At 33.6% G+C, this 19687-nt stretch overlaps 1 protein-coding gene across 1 annotated transcript; it reads right to left on the minus strand.

Moving 5' to 3' along the window:
- Nucleotides 1-313: 313 nt before the first annotated feature.
- On the minus strand, nt 314-12541 carry LOC110097966 (protein RETICULATA-RELATED 4, chloroplastic). The gene is made up of 8 exons (XM_020824645.2): nt 11856-12541; nt 10929-10997; nt 9937-10068; nt 9788-9841; nt 9643-9687; nt 1950-2089; nt 1364-1489; nt 314-640 (listed from the first exon to the last, which is right to left on the minus strand). Exons 1-8 carry the CDS (start codon nt 12387-12389, stop codon nt 592-594), a joined length of 1149 nt encoding a protein of 382 aa, XP_020680304.1. The 5' UTR covers nt 12390-12541; the 3' UTR covers nt 314-591.
- Nucleotides 12542-19687: the final 7146 nt, after the last annotated feature.

The following is a 19687-nucleotide window of genomic DNA, read 5'->3' on the forward strand; positions in this document are numbered from 1 at the left end:
TGAGTCCTCGCAATTACATCAACTTTTGCTCTGTTACAAAATTTAGTTGATTGCTGAGAAAGAGTTAACTGATCATTTACGACCAAAAGTACAATAGTTTACTAAAACAAGACACCTGACAATACCATTCTTTTACTGCTTTCTAAGCCAGTTTTTTTATACTAAAATTTTTAATTCAAAAAATTTTTGTATTAAAAATTACTTTAAGAATCAGAAAAAAAATCATCCCAAATGATTCTAAAACTTCTATCTAACGAACCTTCAAATTTGTGGACTGTAATCAAGAAGAAACTGCCCATTAAAAAGAAAAAAATTGAAATCTTCGAGAATTCTGCTGCTATTAATAACATCAAATGAGTTTTAAGACAGCAATAAAATGCGTATTAATTGAACATGAAGAGAGGTCAACAATAAGGAAATTTAAAAGCATACAATGGAAAAAACTTAAATTAAATTCCATAACCATTTTCCTAATTGCTTCTAAAATTATCAAATTGGAAAGGCAGAATCAGCGTTATCTGAGAACGTTTCCACTAAAATCAAATAAAACGATTTGGGATTGAAGACGACAAGTTCTTTGGTTGTACCAATCTATTCCCGAATTTTTTGGACGCCAGTCCAGCGAGCATAATCAACCCACCTGATCACGAGAAAAGCAAGAGGACCGTTTAGTCTTAGTTGATCATTCTTAACTGTACCAAGTGATCTTAATCATAAAAGGTGGGAAAATTTTTGTTGCGGATATTCTCAACAAAATATAGGCTTCGTTTGGTACGGCTTTCTTAATGCTTCTTAAAGCATCTTTCTAATAAAAAAATTAAATGTTTTTTGATAAAAAGTTATTTTTAGAAGCATTAAGAAAACCATCCCAAATAAAACCACAGTGAAGTTGAGTTCTAATAATACTGCAAAATTAGTGTAGTATAAAAGTTGATTGACTATACATGAATTGAACTAATTTCAAAATAAATTCACAAGTTTTAATATAGATGAACAAATTTTTTATTGGATATCATGTTTTAATTTTTCAAAAAAAAAAATGGTGAGGGCCTCATCAAAATTTAGTCATGTTCGTGGTGCATTTATCTCAAAATAAATCCAAGTAATGAAAATGCACAACAAACAAAATTTTGTAAGGATATCATTGTCCATTTTGTTTTTCCTTAAAAACAATAGGTGAGAAAATATTATCAAAAATTGGTTACAATGGGCTTAAAAAACCCTTTTATTTGCTCTGAAAAAAGGTACAATACAAGAGTTAATTGCTTTTTTTATATTATATTCATGTAAATTCAAAGATTTTAAAAGCTATCGATCTTTGGTCATAAAAAAGAAAGGTAAAAATATAAGAGTTGAAGCTTACAATAGGGATCCCAAAAACGTATTCCCTGTACGAACTGCAAAGCACAGTGCGCTGAGCCAGAGCTTTTGGTTGTGTAGCAATGGCTCCAAAATCCGTTGTTCAATGACACCAGCTACGATCTGATATCTGCAAGACAAAAGTTTATATAGTTATAAGTACAAAACTAAATAACTAAAACTATAATGACTTGCCAAAAGCAAAGGCAGTCATAAGTGACTCTTAAGTATCCTGTTAAAAATTAAGTTGGGTTCTACAGTTGACTAGAATTGATAGATCGATAGTAAAACTCGAAGCAGTAAGCAGAAATAAAAACAGCCTATTAATTTTATACTATATTACATATCAAAAGTTCAACATATAATACTACAGAAAGTAGAAGCTGACAAGTCATATTTATCACATCTATAATATCTAAATTTTTATATTTGATATAGAAGTTGATATTTTTAATGATAAATAGTAATTAAATATACATAAATGGATATAGAAGTATATATTTTTAATGAATAAGAATTCTGGAATAGCACATTGAACATTATATAAAAAGTATAAAGGTTTAAACACTATATTTGGGAAGTATACATACCTAAGATTACTAGAAACTGCCATGTATACACCATAAGCAACGCTTGTCTCTATTAGTGGAACCTCCTCTGCTTCTCCAGCAAAATTCTTGTCCACTGCCTTTCTTGCATTAATCAAGGCATTTGTTACACCAGTCCCAACCTGATTAGAAGAGAAATTTCGCACCAACAATTTAAATACATGGTTTTCATCGTATTAGCAAGTAGTATGCTAAGTAAAAAAGAACATTCTTGCATGACTTGGCAAGTACAGAAATAGAGTGGATTAAAAGTTTCTAACCATTCAGCAGTAGCAATATCAACAGGAATGACAAAATAAACGTAAAGAAATGTTTTTAACTGATGGTTTCATGAAGTCAGATGGCAACACAGACCTGACCTGACAAGCTTCGGCCCACGAGATTCTACTTCTTTGGTTTTTATTTCAATAATATTTAAGTGAAGATATTTTGGAACTTTATGTTATCCAAGACTATTATAGCCTTATAGGTTATCTTCTATCAAACACTATGAAGCTTCTATTGATTTTCTAAATCTTGGCCTAGGAAATAATGTAGATTTTTCATGTGGAGATGCGTGGCTTCTTGCATCATGTACGTGGCTTCTACATAGACCGTTGAAAGACCATTTATCTGAACTTTTTAATTATGAATTTATTAATAACTCCGTGGTTTCTCATCTTCCCTTCTTCATTTCTCCTTTCTCTTTCTGCAGATTTTATTTAAGTATGATATAATTTGGGATTTTTGTCAAAAACTTAAAAATACTTTTAATTAGGTTGTATGACCTGGGTATTAGACAATAAAAAAATTATTGATGGTCAAACTGATTGAAACAAAAAACAAAAAATTGAAATATAACTAGAGAAATAATTATATTAGGATAATGAAAGTAGTAGCCAACCACACGTAGTGGGATAAAAACTTAATGTTGTTGTTGTTAAATGAATGTAGTATCCAAGGTTTAAAATTGCGTAATTAAGCCTCGAGGCGGTTTTCGTCCGTGAGGCGAGGCGTAAGCCTCGAGGCGGTGTGAGACGTAAGCCTCACGGACGCATAATTGCGTAAATGAGAATTTACGGGTTTTAGCAGCTAAATAATAGCAAGATTCTATCATACAATAAAAACATCTAAATGACAAGTAGAATTAATGAAAATTAAGAAAATAGATGCAATAAGTCTTGCAATCAAATATCCCCTAAAGATCAAGAAGTAAATAATTGAAGCAAAAGGCATATCTGAAACGGAATTGCGTAAGCCTCGAGGCGTTTTTGGGTCAAATTGCGCAGAGGCGCGCTTGAGGCGCGCCTTATTGCGCAATTTTAAACAGAGGTAGCATCTATTGAAGAAATTTTAGTGGACAAATAGACTACGATGGTATGAACATATAGAAAAAGATAGAAAAAATATATCAAATTAATGTCAAAGGATTCGGAGGATTCAAAATAAAAATAAATAAACCAAAATAACATATATATAATAGAGTTAATACCTCATACTAGAATGCAACACTCACCAAGAACTAATGGAGAATTTGGTTTCAAAAAGCCACTCTAAATAGTTGAAAATATAATTATAAGTGCATTATGCGTTCAAGTAAATCTTTTTATAGTTTTCAAATAAAGTGGTATTCAAGATTCCAGATATTATTGATTTGCTGGCATTACTTGGTTACCTATATAAATTGATTAATAAGGAGCCACGCATTATGCATGTTGAGGAAGCATTAGGGTTAACAATTACAGTCGTGCTTTTGAAGGTTTTTAGACTCAGGATTAAAAAAAAAGCAAATGGAAAAGAGTGCATCATGGAGTGTGTTTTAAGTCTACTTAATTATGAAGCAAGTTATTTACTTATATTTGTGCAAAACTTGAATTCTTACTCTGATCTAAGTACTTCTACCAAACTTGTTATTGGCTTGCAAGTGCCAACCATTTCACTCAGGTTTGACACAATTAGAATTGTAATTATTGTGATTTTTTATAATTCCTCATTGGTTTTTCATGTTTTGAACTTCTAGTGTTGTAATCATATTTTTTCAGCCATTATATTATCATTTGAGTTATAACTCTTATATTTTTAATTTGCCTTTGAAGGGTATTTTAGGTACTGTAAAGGTATCTGAGACTACATTGCTTTATTTAATCATTTAATAAATTATAATAAATATAAAAATCAAAATAAAAGTTAATCAACTAAATAATAATAATGAATAATTAGTAAAAAATTTAATTTTTTTGATAAAATCTAAATGAAAGAACGTTCAATACTCCAAAACTCTTTCTACAAAAAATATAATCATTTCCCGTAAAATCAAATAGGAATTTCATTACCAATGTCAAACAAACATTTCCTAAGATTAAAAATTATTTTTATCATTTTGAACAAATAGTTACCAAGTAGACAAAAGAATAAAATCATATGAAGGTAAACAAACCAAACATTAATCATTTCTTCAACTCCTTGTGGATGTCGCTCGCAGTCACCGTCTTTAGATGGGAGAAGCGCATTAGCATGTCGCCATGCTCACGGTTTCATCTCCACGGGATTATAACTCACAAATTTTCATCGTCGTGGTTGCTCGCAACAAAATGTCGCCAGTACGTCGCCTCCACATCAATAGCCCGTCGTCTCACTCATGGTCTTCGGATGTCGAAGCCATTGTGCCACTCGCAACAACTCGTCTCGCTTGTGGTCTTCATCTACAACAACACATTGTCTCCCTCATAGCAGCAAGTCTCACTCTTCTGCATTCTGTCTCCAAGGATTATAGCGGGAAGGAGCCAACCTTGTGACTTTTCCATTAATTTGAGGGGGAAAAATTAACAGGGGCAAAATGGGGATACTTTTTTTAGGCTTTTAATCATTTAAGAAATATGCTTAGAAAATCACCATATCTCATGCACACCTTCTAAATGAATTTATCATCAAATAAACATACCTAAGCAATACTGCAAATTTTATGTAGAAGAACAATATTTTATTTCATATAACACAGTTAAATAACATCCTCCGGTACAATTACACCAATGAAAGTTTAAATTTCTTTAAAAATAATCAAATTATATACTCACCTACTAGCAACAAGGGTAATATTCTCTCTTCTATACCTTTCTTAAGCTTCTATCTAGAATCTTCTCGTTTTAGCCATCTATTGCAACTCAGGAATCAAGATTGAGATTGTGATTTTTGATGGTAACAAAATATTATTGTCTTGATGACTTTATTAATTCTCTTAGCATATATTGGATATTTCTGTTTATTTTTTTTGTGTTTTAACATTAGACATGATAGAATAGAATTTCATGTAATATAATATGTATATCTTTATTTTTATTTCTTGAGCCTGAGCAAGTATGATTGTAATTGGGTAACCGTGGACACACACAAGGGAGAGGTAAAATTGTTTTTTAAAAGTATGATCGTACTGTACGATATATATTCGTACTGTACGATTTGACATGGTTAGAAAATATAACTGCCAAATAAGGGAGTGTCAATTTTTGATATGTATACAAGGTTTATTCAAATTGTTACTTCATTGCATGTGTTAGGTAGATAACTTACCAATTCAGAAAAAGATAATAAAATTTTACATTGTCTACCTTCTGCTTATGATGCAAAGATAATCATCATTATTGAGTCTAAAGATCTAAATGCATATCCTATTGACAATCTGCTTAGATCACTTGTTGCTTACGAGCAAGGAGTGAATCAAAGAAAGATCGATGCAGGTGACAAAAGGAAAGAAAGAAATATAACATAAAAGTTGATGATTCAGAGAGTGATCAATCAATGCTAGAGGATGAAAAAGATATTGCACTTATGACTAAGAAATTCAAAAGTTTTCTTAAGAGAAAACAACAACGACATCAGCATTGGAACAAAGGTAAGTTCAATAAGACATCAAAAGTTTTTAATGAAGTCAATTGTTATGAATGCAGAAAGCCTGAACATATAAAGAGTGATTGCCCGAATTTCAAAGCTAATCCTAACAAGGAGAAATTTGAGAAGAAAACTAACATTAGAAAGAGTAAGAAAAGAATGCAAAGAGCTTTCTAGACTGACTCAGCTTCAGACTCTTTAGAAACAGAAGCAGAGGAGGTTGCAAATTTGTGTTTAATAGTAGATAAGCTTGATCATTCAAATCAAGAGGAGGCATGTGATCTATCCTATGATGAATTATTTAAAGTTTCTAAAAAAATTCATAATCCATATAAAAAATTTAAAAAATTGGATGCTAATCTTATTATTGAGTATTTGAATTTACAAAAAGAGCATGAAAATATGAGGAATGATCATGCAGACATAGATAGCAATCACATAGCTTTGCTAGATGAATTTGATGATTTGAGTAAGAAGCATGAGCTATTGAAAACATCTTATAGTGAGCTTGAAAATGATTCTAAAGTTTTTATGGGTGAATCTAATCAAAGGAAACATGATTTGAAGATTGAAAATTTGATTTTGGAAAATGCAAATTCATATATTCAAATAAAATTGAAAGCTTTTGAGGAAAATAAGTCTGCTCTCACACTTGAACAATTTTACAATCCTAACCAAAAGCATACATATTCAAAACCTATGAAAAGACATTATAACTCATATAGATTAGTAAATCATTTTCCTGATGTTAATTGCTTTTCATGTGGAATGTTGGGGCACATTTCGCACACTTGCACTATTCATAATGACCATGGTGGAGAATTTGAAAATGAAAAATTTGAAATTTTCTGTAAAGAGAAAATGATAAATCATAACTTTTCAGCTCCTAGGACCCCTCAACATAATAGGTTGTTGAAAGAAAGAACAAAACTTCGGTAGAAGCCGCTAGAGCCATGCTGGCTAAATATTTACTTTCTAAATATTTTTGAACTGAAGCAGTTAATACCGCTTGTTATATTCTAAATAGGGTGAACATTATATAAAAGTTGAATAAGATACCACTACAGGAAAATCACTCATTTCCGGCGGCAATTTCCGACGGAAATTGAGCTTTTTTCGGCGGTTTTGTAATTAAGCGGCGATTTTCCGGCGGTTCAAATGCCGCCGATAAAAACCGCGTAGGAAAATAAATTCCGTCGGTTTTTTCCGGCGGCAAGTTAGTCCGGCGGCTTTTCGGTGGTTTTAAACCGCCGGTCAAAGTTTGAGGATAACTTTGACATTAATTATGAAGATTCTTCTGAAGAAAATCAAAGTGATGATGAGCCTGCATTGGGTCTTGATCCTAAATGGATGTTTTATTTTTAAGTGAGTTTATTTTAAATCTTCTTTTCTAGTAATATACTAATGTTATCTTAGAACAAATCATCAAATTCACAATTGACGTAATATTTTGTTATTTTTTGACATTTTTATCATTATTCATAATTTTAAATTGCTTTTTTTATTTTTATAATTTTTTAGGCTTACGCCTCGCTTAGCCAAAACGCCTCGATTCCCGATTTCACCTTTTAAAATGTTGGAAAACAACAAGATACAATTGATCCTCTATTTGAGAGGAGGATCGATCTCTCCCAATTTCTAGACAAATCTAGAGCACAAAACCAAAACCTAAGAGATCCCTAATTTCAACCAAATTCAAGATGCCCTAACCCTAGGAAAATAAACTATTTAATGCATGCAAATCAAAAGGAAATCCCTAAAAAGCCCCTACATTTAATTTTCACTTCCAATTCCCTCAAAAAACCTTCCAAATGGGTTCTAGTAATATGATCAAAAGCGAAGTCCTAAAATTGATGATAGTTTACCCGTACATTGGAGCCCTAAAATTGATAAGATTTTATGTATCATCTATTCAACTAGTTCAAGAGTAATCTCGAGTTTGTCCACAGCTGTTAGACCTATAGCATGACCAACAGTGGTTGCTTATTTAGAATTTGGTTGTTGATTATGAGGACGTTTTCAACACTCCTTAATAATATGCTCTGGCTTCTTACAATAATTGTAAAATTTCAATTCACAATTGGCAAAAACATGTTCGTAGCCCTTGCAAGTGAAGCATCGTACAAGTTGCATACCTTTTCCTTATTCTGTTGTTCTCGTTTACTTAAAATATGCAATAGTGTTCTCGTGTACTTAATGCTGTTGAAATATAATGTGTTGCAAGCTGCTACTTCTTGTGAAATAGTTCTCTAAAAACACACCTCTACAAATAAAGAGGGATCACAGTTCATCAAATTGGAGCAAACAACCTAAATTTAAGGATGAACATTCTTCAAATAATTTGATCTCTTCTGCTTGTTTGTGAACTCTTGAACAACCCAAAAATATTTAGAAGATACTGTAGCATTAATTATATTAAATAGTTCAGTCCATAAATTTTAAAGTCCAGAAAAATTATTCGATCTGGGAGGATTCCTTGAATGTAATTAATAATCTAATTTTCTTACTAAAAACATTTAGTTGCATTTTGTTGATTGTACGTTGTTAGTAAATACTCCCATATATCGTTGGTTATTTTATACATCCTTAGATTGAGAATGATTAATGGATCAACAAATCCTAAGATCCAATTCATGACTTTTGAATCCTTATTTTGCTATCAAACTAGTGTTTAAGATGGTGCAAGATTACTCCTATAAATGTGACCACATAATTATTTTCCCATAAGAACTAATTCAAATTGAAATTCCTAAGTGGAATAATTTAAGCCTATGAGTTATACACTAAAAACATCCAAATTGATGGTTAATATGTTCGACAAAATATTTGAAAGTGACGCTTGGGGTCTAAGTCAAAGAAAAGTGTAGACAAGTTAACAAAATAGCTAACTTAGAAAAATCAAGAACTAAGATCAAAAGGCGACTCTCGGTTCTACCGAGTGAGACGGAACAAACCAAATAAAGTGAAGTCCGCAAGAGGCGAGGGAAAGTGAATATGATTCATAGATTGGTGAGAGGCAAAATGGGATTGAACTACAAATTCATGGGTCAGTGACTCGTGAGAGCGTAATCGTACACTCGATCTCTAGTGCGAAGCAGGAGCAGGATTCTAAAGTGATTCTTGCAATGAGCAAAGTACACAAAAGTCCCACTTTCTTTCATAATCTATGATTCCTTTTAGCATCTTTATAGGTTTTTCTATTTGTATGTTCTCTCTCTCGGGTTGGAATTCCACTGGTCAACCTTATCAAAATTTTCTCTTTCATTTTAATATAATCCCTCAAATTTCTTTAAGAAAACACATTTTAAGTAAGAAACTGAAAGATTCTACAGAAATTATTCATTTGAAACACCTCTAGTTTGGAGTATTAGATAATCAGGAAAAAGAAGGATGGAAGAGGAGAGAATTTTTTTAGACTTAAAAAAAAAGAATCCATACACATACAACAAATCCTGCAGTAAATCAATATCTTGATCATTAAAATGGATAATAGTGTTAGAGAATAACTTATATGGAATATAGGTTTACCAGTTAATTGTATATTCGGCAGAACTAGCTTATCCCCAATTGAAACACTTTGCCTAGAAAATGACAGTTACATCATCACCATTCATCTTCAGTCTTATCCTACTATATTTTAGGTTAGTTATTTAAATCCTTCTATCATTCCTCCTTTTCAAGTGATGAATGTTAAATTAATTTTTATTTATATAAATCTCTTTGCTACAAAAGGCTAGGAAAAAATCAGAATACATTTCTAGAAAATTTAAAGAATGAAATCATCGCAGGAACAATAGTTTAGGAAACACACCAAAGATGCAGTAGTTCCAACTACAAAAAGCTTTGACCCATTCCTCTGCAGGAGAAGCACCAATTAAGTAGCATTATGCTTAGCTGTTTCAGATCCACAAGAAGAATATTTTAACAAATATCAATGAGGAAAATTCCTACTATACCACAATTGCGCCTATTCTCTGCAGAAGTGAGTAAGAGGTTCCAGACAAAGCAACCTGCAGAAATGATGTTTCTCTTATGAAATCAATCTAACCACATAAATATAGTTAGTAATCTCCAAACTTCCTTTAGCTTATAGTCAGAGTCATACCTGAAAAGCATTATCTGGGCATCTGTGAAAGAATTTTGCAATTGGTCCAGCAGTCACAGCAAGAGGTGGTCGAAGAGAAACAGTTGGTGCAGGAAGCCAAACAAGCATAAAGTCTGCAATTATGGCCATTACCTAGAAAACAATTTTAATGAGCAAGTGAAAGCATATATAAAAAATATCTAATGAGTTTTCTACCAATGATTATTAAGCTAACATCAAACAACAAAAGAACATGATAAAGAGCACATTCAAAAACATATAATTATCTCAAAAGAAATATGAAGATTCTAAGCATTAAAAAAAGAAAAGTTAACTTTAAATGGCTTAATCTTATTCTAGATATATTGGTTTGTATTTTCTCTGCTGATCATGTAGACGAGTCTGCTTCCAAGTCTATGCGTTAGCATCTACATAATATACACCCTAACAGGGCCTACAGTTCAGATTAGCTTCTTTTGCTATCAACCGCCAGTTATTTTATTCTTCTTCATAAAATCCTAACAAATCTGGAGGTGAACTCCCGTAAACTGGTAAAAACTAAGATAACCATTTAGCACATTAAATTAACCTTTTTGTTGCCCCAACTAAAACAGTGCACTTTGATGATAAACAGAAAGATTCATGAGTTTAATTCAGTCTAGTTATTCAAACTTAATACAATATAATTAATAAGGAGGAAATTGGAAAAACAGATTTTAGAAACCTCCAAACCATGTTCCTAGAATGATCAGAACTGCGGAATTAACCTTGCAACATCATGAGGAAGAGATGCCTACAATAATATTCCCTTGCAATTATTTTGCATTTCCTTCAAGAGTGGTCCTTACTATCATTTCATGGGCTACTTATGTAAATGTATGTAAAATATTGCAGAAATAATAGTTTCTATCTCAAAAAACCTAAGAAACACAAGAAAACCATAGATACATTTTTGGTTATAGAAGAATGTAAGATGTTCAAAATAAAATCTTCATCTGTTACAGAAAGCGTACCACATCTGCAAAAACAAAATCAAGTTCTTTCATAAAGTTCTCTCTTCGTCGTTCCCATTCTGCTGCAGTCTACAGGGAAAAAAAAAACATAATGTCAGCACCATAACATATAGAGGTACCATTATTTCATGAATGACAGGCAGAAATAAATGTATATAAGTCAAGATAACAAATATAAGAGAATAAGCAAAGATAACGTATATGAGATAAGAAAAACTACAAATGAGAGGTGAAAAGTATCAAGAGATTTCCATTTAATTGAAACTTGGTAAGGCTTTCCTTTTCCAAGAGGAATGAAAAGTTCATATGGTACATACACGATATATAAATGAAGCACCTAATAAGCAATCAAATGCATCAAATCTTAACCATATTTAAGCTTCAAGTGCAAAGTCACCCTGGGAAGCAAGTGATTCAAATTGCATAGAGGTTCACGGTCAGGTTTCTTGCTGCATTGGCAATTCACAAGCCGCATAAAATATAAAATGACTGAAGTAAATAGAAAAAGGAAAACATTTGCAATATTCCTAACTTTTCTTCAGTACTACATACCAGAGTTTACCAACCCTATCCGAACCTTTAAATGGTCTGGCCCATTTATATCTGTTTAGAAGTAAGCTACAGGAATGTAAAAAAAATTTAACTCTGCTGCACTGGATAGATTCAGGAAAAGGAAAGGAACATAAAAATATCATTATGCTTTCTTAATGATGGCATAAGCCTTTCAGTCGCAGGAGATGATAAAAAACATAAATTTTATTACTCGTTAAGATATCCGAAGACATGAAACGTACTTAATGAGCACCAAAAACCTACAAGCATCATCTAAAAGACCTTTTCTAAAACCCCTACAAAAACTAATGAACTATAAAACCAACATCAAACAACGAAATGCAGAAACAAGGAGCAGGCCAACACTAAAACTACCTTTGTAAAAATACCAACTCCGCACTCCATAGCAACCTTAGCCAAGAACAAATCATCTGCCAACAGCCGCTCCTTGAAACCTCCGAACTGCAGTAGCCAACGGAAGATCGAAGACTTTTCTAAGTCCGCAAAACGGTACACTATCTCCCCCGGTATCCTCCCCGCATCAATCGCCGCAGCGAGGTCGGAAGGTATGCTGTCAATCGAGCGGCCGATCTCAGCAAGGGCAAGAATCGCCTCAGTCCGGTTCTTCCCACTCGACCCCTCATCATCTCCATTGCCTCCACCTCCGCCACCACCGCCGCCAGAATTACCAGACCCGAAGCCTCCGTCACCGCGGCCAGATCCGATGAGGAAGGGGTTTCGGTTGGGACGGAGGGGGAAGATCTGCAGGCGAGGAGGAGAGGAGGAGAGAGAAATATTGAGAGCAGTAGGAGTCAGGAATCGGGCAACGGAATGGCAATAAGAGATCGAAGGAAGACAGTTGCCAGGGATGGAGAATCTGGAAGATGAGACAGCAGCGACGGCGGCCATCACCGTGCAAGGAAGAAGGGACTGGGGTCCAAAAACTTCTTTGTCTAGCTGCAGCTCTGCTAGCTCTATCTTCTCTCTCTCTCCGCCCGTTCCCCTCGACCTCTGTTTGTGGTATTTAAATTTTGGCCTTCGATTCAGGCTAGCGGGCGGAATGGACGGCAGCCGCACGTTAATATATCAAGAACCGAGGTCAAGAAATTCAGTATATTCACAAATTGACCCACAGACACAGACAAGGAGTGGCTCCATGTTGAAAGTGCGTTTCTCCGCCAGGTTGGCGGGGAATTAGGTGGTGGTGGGTGTGGGCAGGAGAAAAGAGATATTTTTCTCAAAAAAAGGGAGAACTGTGCAAATTTTAAATAGTTATTTTTTATATTTTTATTTAAAAACAAATTTAATGAGTAAGTACTGTCCTTAGGCCAGTAAAAATCTAGCATGCAACCCACACCAATTTATATGGGTCAACACTTAAGGTTTTCAATGCTTGCCAAGGGATTCGAATCAAGGATCTGGGTTTTGCCCAACCGGCTCTTCACCACTCGGACAAGCAGCGGTGCATTTTTTAAAAAATAAAAAATAAAAAAATTCATGGTCCCTGTTGGACAAGTAAGTGGCATTGACAGCCTAGACATGTCTTCTCCTAAGTCAATTGCATGTTCAACATGTGACTGCACTCGCCACTATTCTACAAGTAAACGAGTCTCTTGTTCAACGGGCAATTGGTTATGTTTTAATTTTTTATGGCTACAAAGCCTACAAAGTTGTTTAAAGTAGCTTGAGAGTGATTAAAGCATTGCCCGGATCAGCGGCGGATGCAGTGCAGGGGCCTTGGGGGCATGAGCCCCACTGACTTTGGTAATAGCATGTAGTTAATATCATTTATGATGCATTAAGTACATAATAAATCAAATAAATATTTTCTTTTCTCATCCTAATACAGAAATAACTACCCCGCCTATCCAGTTGTCGCAGAAGAGAGAACTCCGAATGCCCCACCCAGTCACGCATAAAAGAGAACTCCAAACACCCAAACGTCGGTCGCCCTCTTCCACCTTATGAGGTCAAACGCTTCCAGTCGTGGTCGCCATCTTCTCCTCTGGTGAACTTCTTACCTTCTTCTTTGTTTCTTTGTTTGATGATGCATCTTTGGTTTTTGTATGGTTTTTATCGCTTGTTGATAGTTTTTTATTATTTTTTTAAATCTTAGTTTAAGGATCTAGATGGGTTATGGCATTAGATTTTCTGGTCCCTTTGAGCCAAAGAAATGGACTTGTTCTGTTTTGGACTATCATTTTTTAAACTTGTTATCATATCTCATTATCTCCTTCATTAGCTTATTCCCTCTCTAAATGCGTCATGTTTAAATTTGTAAAAATTAATCATATTTATAATATGACATATTTTAATTATGTTCTGCTGATAAAATTTATGTTATATGGAAATAGTTTTATTTGAACTATTTGGTGATAGTTTGAATCCTTGTTCCTTATTTGTTTTTATTAAAAGAAGCCTGTGAACTAAAAATTTTCCTTAAAGCCTAACTTTTCAATTTGAGGCGTGAAACGTGTTGTGAAAAATAATTGTTATTAGGATCAAATTGTTAATAGTATTTTTATTCAATTTAGTATGAATCTATATTTCAAATGAAAAGTTGAAGGAGATGATCACAATACGTTATGTGAAGAAACCAATTCACAAATTAAATAAAGCCGTGTAGAGAAAAATTTTGCAGATATCCCCGCCAATCCTGGATTGAGGAAATTTTTTTGGATTATCATCCTAATGAGAGGGTTTGTTTCAGGAGAAATTAATTGTTGGAAAGATCGTGTCAACCGCGTGATTATGAATTTTCGCATACACAATTCAAACATAAATTTTGTTGATTTAATCCTGCATGATTTGATGATCACAAAGCTTGGTTAGAGTATTGTATAACTAAGGATGTAGCGTACTGTTTGTTTTGTTATCTGTATAGACCTCAAATAGGAGAAGAGGCTAGTAGTGACAGTTTCGATACAAAAGGTTTTAGAAATTAGAAAAAAGGATAGATATCAAATTCATGTGGGTAATAAGAACAGTGCACATAACATTATTAAGCGAGAATATAAAGATTTAATGAATGAAGATAGGGATATCAGATTTGCTTTTAAAAGACATTCTGAGCAGAATCACAAAGATTATTGTACACGATTAAATGCTAGTATCGATTGTATACATTTTCCATTACATATGGTGTTAGCATTCTATAAGCATGATAAATCAGTGTATTATGAGAATCAAGAAAATTTTCTTGAACTTATGCACTTTCTTGCTAACCACAATGAACGCATTAGTAAAGTTATTTTGGATAATGCTCCTAGAAATAATAAACTAATAGCTCCTGAAATCTTAAAAGAAATCACAAAAGCAGCTGCAATTGAGGTTTCAAATATTATAATTAATGAATTGAAAATTTATGTGTTCGTAATTTTACTTGATAAATCTCGTGATATATCAGTCAAAGAATAGGTTGTCTTTGCTTTGTTGCGAATTTGGATCCAAATAATTTAATTTTGATGATAACAAATATTATAGTTTCTTTACCACTACTATTATTGAATATCTATTTTGTTTGCCATGCTTACTAACATTTCAGGTCTGCAATGCAAATCAACTCAAGATTGGGTAGATTAGGGTTGAGTTTGTTTGTAATTTCATATCAGTGTATTTTTTACCTTTCTTGAGTTAAATTTTGAATATGGTGGACCCCAAGCTAAGTAATCTTGCACACACACACTTAGAGAGAGAAATTTAGTGAGCTAGATTTTTTTTTTTGACTAAATCGTACAAGACGATATTAGATCATCATGGACGATTAATTTAAAATATAAATTATGATTAGAGCATCCGTTTAATTATAAGTGATTAAACTAATTGTACTGGATGATCCATATTGTCAAGGACGGTCAGCTTAAAAGATGAAAATAGCCGCTAATCACAATTTAGGTAATGTGTTAACTTTCAAATTTTGTTCTAATTGTATAGGACGATATGCATCGTCCTGGATGATTTATGACAATCATATCTAAATTGATCCAGTGATTAAGAGAGTAATATTCAATCATATTGTATAGGACGATCCATCTGGATCATATTGGACGATATAGTATATTTCGTAGGACAATTCCCAATCATCCAAGACAAAAAAACATAACTTTACTCTAATCATCCAAGAAGATCGTCCTAGATGTCTCGATAAATTTTCAGGACGATATTGATCCACACATCATCTAATGTCGTACTAGATGATTAATATGGTATGTTAAACTAATCGTCCCGGACGATCACAAGATCATACTGGATGATCTATACAAATACTTGTACTGATCATACAGAGTAAAGGTGATCGTCCTTGCTGATAGAGTTGTACTAATCGTATAGGACAATTTGTCGATCTTTCTAGACGATCAGTTGCATAAAATTAAAAATTATGGCTTCTTTTGGAGGCTCTCTATTTAAGCAATTGTATTAACCCTTGCATAACTATAAAATTTTTTGCATGAAACCTAGTGAATCAATTTATAAGATGTATACTAGGTTTAGACAAATTGTTACATCATTGCATGTCTTAGGAATAGAACTAACAAAATATGAAAAGGTTAACAAGATTATGTGATGCTTACCTACTTTATTTAATGCAAAAATTATTATCATTACTGAATCTAAGGATTATAATATTTATTTAATCGATAACATACTTGGATCACTAATTGTTTATGAGCAAGAAGTGAATCAACAACAGCTTGATACAGGTGAAAAGAAAAAAGGAGAAAATTATAGCTTTAAAGGCTAATGATTTTAATATTGATTCTTCCAGTTCTAATAATAATGACATTGCATTAATAACAAGACAATTCAAGAGCTTCTTGAGGAAAAAGCAAAAGCATCATAAAAAAATGGAATAAAGATAAGAACCATAAGAATTTCAAAGTTTCTTCTAACATTATTTATTTTGAATGCAGGAAGCCAGGGCATCTGAAGTATGATTGCCCAACCCTAAAAGCTCACCCAAGTAAGAAGAAGGGTGAGGAGAAATCTAAGTTTTAGAAGGACAAGAAAAAGATCCAAAAGACTTTCTAGGTGGACTCAACATTAGACTCTTCTGAAATTAAAGTTAAAGAGGAGGTAACAAACATGTGTTTAATTACTGATGAACATCTTAATCACTCTGATCAAGAAGAGGTATGTGAGCTTACTTATGATCAATTACTTGAAGTTTTTGAAAAAAATTCATTCTTCATATAGGAAGCTCAAGGAACTATATGCTAGTCATAAAATTGATTTTTTAACTTTACAAAAAGAGCATAAGTGCTTGAAAAAAGATCCTTTCACTTTAGATAATAATCTTATGACCTAACTTGACGAATTTAATGAATTGAATAAAAAGCATCTTGATTTAACAAATGAGCATGAATCCTTGAAAAGTTTACATGTTGAATTAGAAAATGCATATAAGGACTTATATACTCTTGCAACTAATTTAAATAGTAGGGAACATGATTTAAAAATAGAAAGTTCAATTCTTAAAAATATAAATAAGTTCTTAGAAGCTAAATTAACTACTTTCAAATAAATAAAAAACCACTAAGAATGCTTTAGTTTCACAATCCATCAGATCAGCATGCATCATTCAAACTTAGGAAGAGACACTATAACTCGAGTAGATTAGTAAACTCTCTTCATGGTGTTAGATGCTTTTCTAGTGGCATGCTAGGATATATCTCCCATACATGCTTCGTTCACCATATAACACATTTAGTGTAGAGACCTAAAGTTCAAAATTCATAGTATAACATGCATGTATTTCATTCTTCTTTCTATAAGATGGGGTCCAAACCTATTTGGGTTCCCAAATTTAATATCTAATAATTTTGTTGGGGTGCTCTCCTAAAAGACCTCGTGAGAGCATGTGGTACCTATACAGTGAATGTTCAAGGCATATGACTGGAGATATAAATCAATTCATTTTGCTGGAGGCCAGGGTAGGAGGCAAGGTAACACTTAGAGACACCACCACCAAGAGAGTGGAAGGGCATGTATAATTGGTAACTCTAAAAATTTCATCATTAAAAATATTTTACTAGTTGAAGGTTTGAAACATAACTTGCTCAGCATTAGTCAACTATATGATAAAGGTTTCATCATAAAATTTCTGTCTACCAGCTGCATAATAAGCTTGAATAACAATATTATTTTGTAGGGAAAGGATCAACAATGTTTACATGCTTGATTTAAATTGCATTAAATCTAACACTGCTCTTTACTTAAAAAACTATTACTGATGAATCTTAGTTGTGGCATAGGATCTTTTATCATACTAGCATGAAAAGCCTTAGAAAGATCACCCAAAAAGACTTAATGAGAGGGATATCTAAATTAGAATTCACTAAGAATCACCTATGTGATACCATTTAGTTAGTAAAGCAAGTCAAATCCTCCTTCCCCTTAGTTAAATACATTTTCACTAGCAAACCCTTAGAAGTCCTTCACATGATTCTCTTTGGACCTATCTGAAAGTGTTCTGATGACACTAAAAAGTTCATTAGGGATGCTAAGCCCTTATGAACTGGCCCAAGGCTAATAATGAGATAGATAGGTGAATCAGTATTTAAAACAAACACAATCTTAAATCCAAAAACAAGATTCACCACAATCAAAACAAACAATGCAGAAATTAAATCTGAAAGCAAATAATAAGAAAGAACACACCAGATTTATAGTGGTTCGGTCAAACCTTGACCTACGTCCACTCCTTGGAGGCACCCTCCAAGTATTGCACTAAAACAAGTGTCTCTTCTTTAGCCCCCACAGCTAGGCGGAGAAGCCCTTACAAAATCACTTCCACCTTCCCCGGTGCGGCGCAGTCGCCGGGTCCTTTGACACCAAAGTGAACTTCTTATTTGGTGAACTTCCCTCGAGACAAGCCTTGAATCTGACAGTATTAAGATGCAAGCCTGGCGGAGCAACCGTGTGGAATCCCCTCCACACTCCCTTGAGCCCCCCCTCACAGGATCTTCTCCCTTTCAGACTTCACCCGTTCCTCACTCCCTTTCAAGCTCTCTCTTCAAGTCTCCCCCACAAGAATGAAGCTACAATGGCTGCCAAAGACACTTACAAAGTGCCTTATCATAACTTAAATAAAAGAGCTAAAAATGAGCTCATTAATGCAAGTTGCCGACATTATTGTCCAGGATGATAGGTAAATCATCTTGGCCGATCAGTACAAATTGAGCTCATCAGCCCGGGATGATTTGAGACGATCAGAAGAAAATTGGTTACATCGTCCTGGCCGATAACACGATCGTCTAGGCCGATTAGTTTAAAATCGATTTCAATCATCCTGATCATCGCCCTGAATTCAAGCTGTCCGATGTAGATCATCCAGGACATTGTCCCGGCTGATTCGTTGATCGTCCCGGACAATGTGATCGTATCAATCAACCATTAATGCTTTCCAAAGATACCAGATTAATTTAGGCATAATTGAGTTAGATCGGCCTAGAGGATATGAATATCATCCTGGCCGATTTTTTAAAATAAAAAATTCCTAAACTAATTTTGGCGGCTGATTCTTTCTGAATTGAGACTATCATCTTGGCCGATATAGGTATCGTCCAAGCCAATCAGCTAATGACGGCTGCCTTAATGAGGATGTCCTAATTAGGGTTTCTATTTTTGGACAGATTATCCAAGACGATATAAATATTGTCCCGGATGATGTTACCAAAAATAAAAATCTTTAGGATACAACAGAACATCTTCCCAGTTAATAAATCATCTAGTACCACACCAAATACAACAGACTCAAGAAAGGAAAAAGAGTACAAACTGACTCAGACCTAGTCTACCCAATCTTAAGCTGATTCCAAATTACAGTCCGATCGTGTGAACCTGAAATGTCAGTACATAAGGAAGTCGTAGAAACACCTATTGATCCGCAACACTATCAGCACTATAAGCTAAAGAATGTTTGCTATCATCAAAATCATAAACCATTGATCCGCAACACTATCAGCACTACAAGCTAAAGAGGGAAAGTCATTGGTATGTGATTATCTATGATTATTTGAGGTTTACTTTGGTTATATTCCTATCTCATGAAAGTGAATCATTTGAGGAGTTTAAGTCTTTTTTCACTTGGATTAAGAGGAAGCTAGGTGTTGAAATTATGACAATTTATAGTGATCATGGTGAAGAATTTGAGAATAAAAGAATTAAATCTTTTTATAAGGAGCAAGGGATAGACCATAACCTTTCAG

This window comes from Dendrobium catenatum, unplaced genomic scaffold, assembly GCF_001605985.2.
Source record: "Dendrobium catenatum unplaced genomic scaffold, ASM160598v2 fragScaff_scaffold_1338, whole genome shotgun sequence".
Lineage (NCBI taxonomy): Eukaryota > Viridiplantae > Streptophyta > Magnoliopsida > Asparagales > Orchidaceae > Dendrobium > Dendrobium catenatum.

What these genes read in the sequence shown, in the direction of transcription:
- LOC110097966 (XM_020824645.2), bottom strand. Translation starts at nt 12,389, where the DNA reads ATGGCCGCCGTCGCTGCTGTCTCATCTTCCAGATTCTCCATCCCTGGC. An exon ending in GCAGTTTCTAGTAATCTTAG is followed by an intron (nt 1,490 to 1,949) that starts GTATGTATACTT and finishes TTTGTCTTGCAG; the next exon opens with ATATCAGATCGTAGCTGGTG. An exon ending in ACGTTTTTGGGATCCCTATT is followed by an intron (nt 641 to 1,363) that starts GTAAGCTTCAAC and finishes TCTCGTGATCAG; the next exon opens with GTGGGTTGATTATGCTCGCT.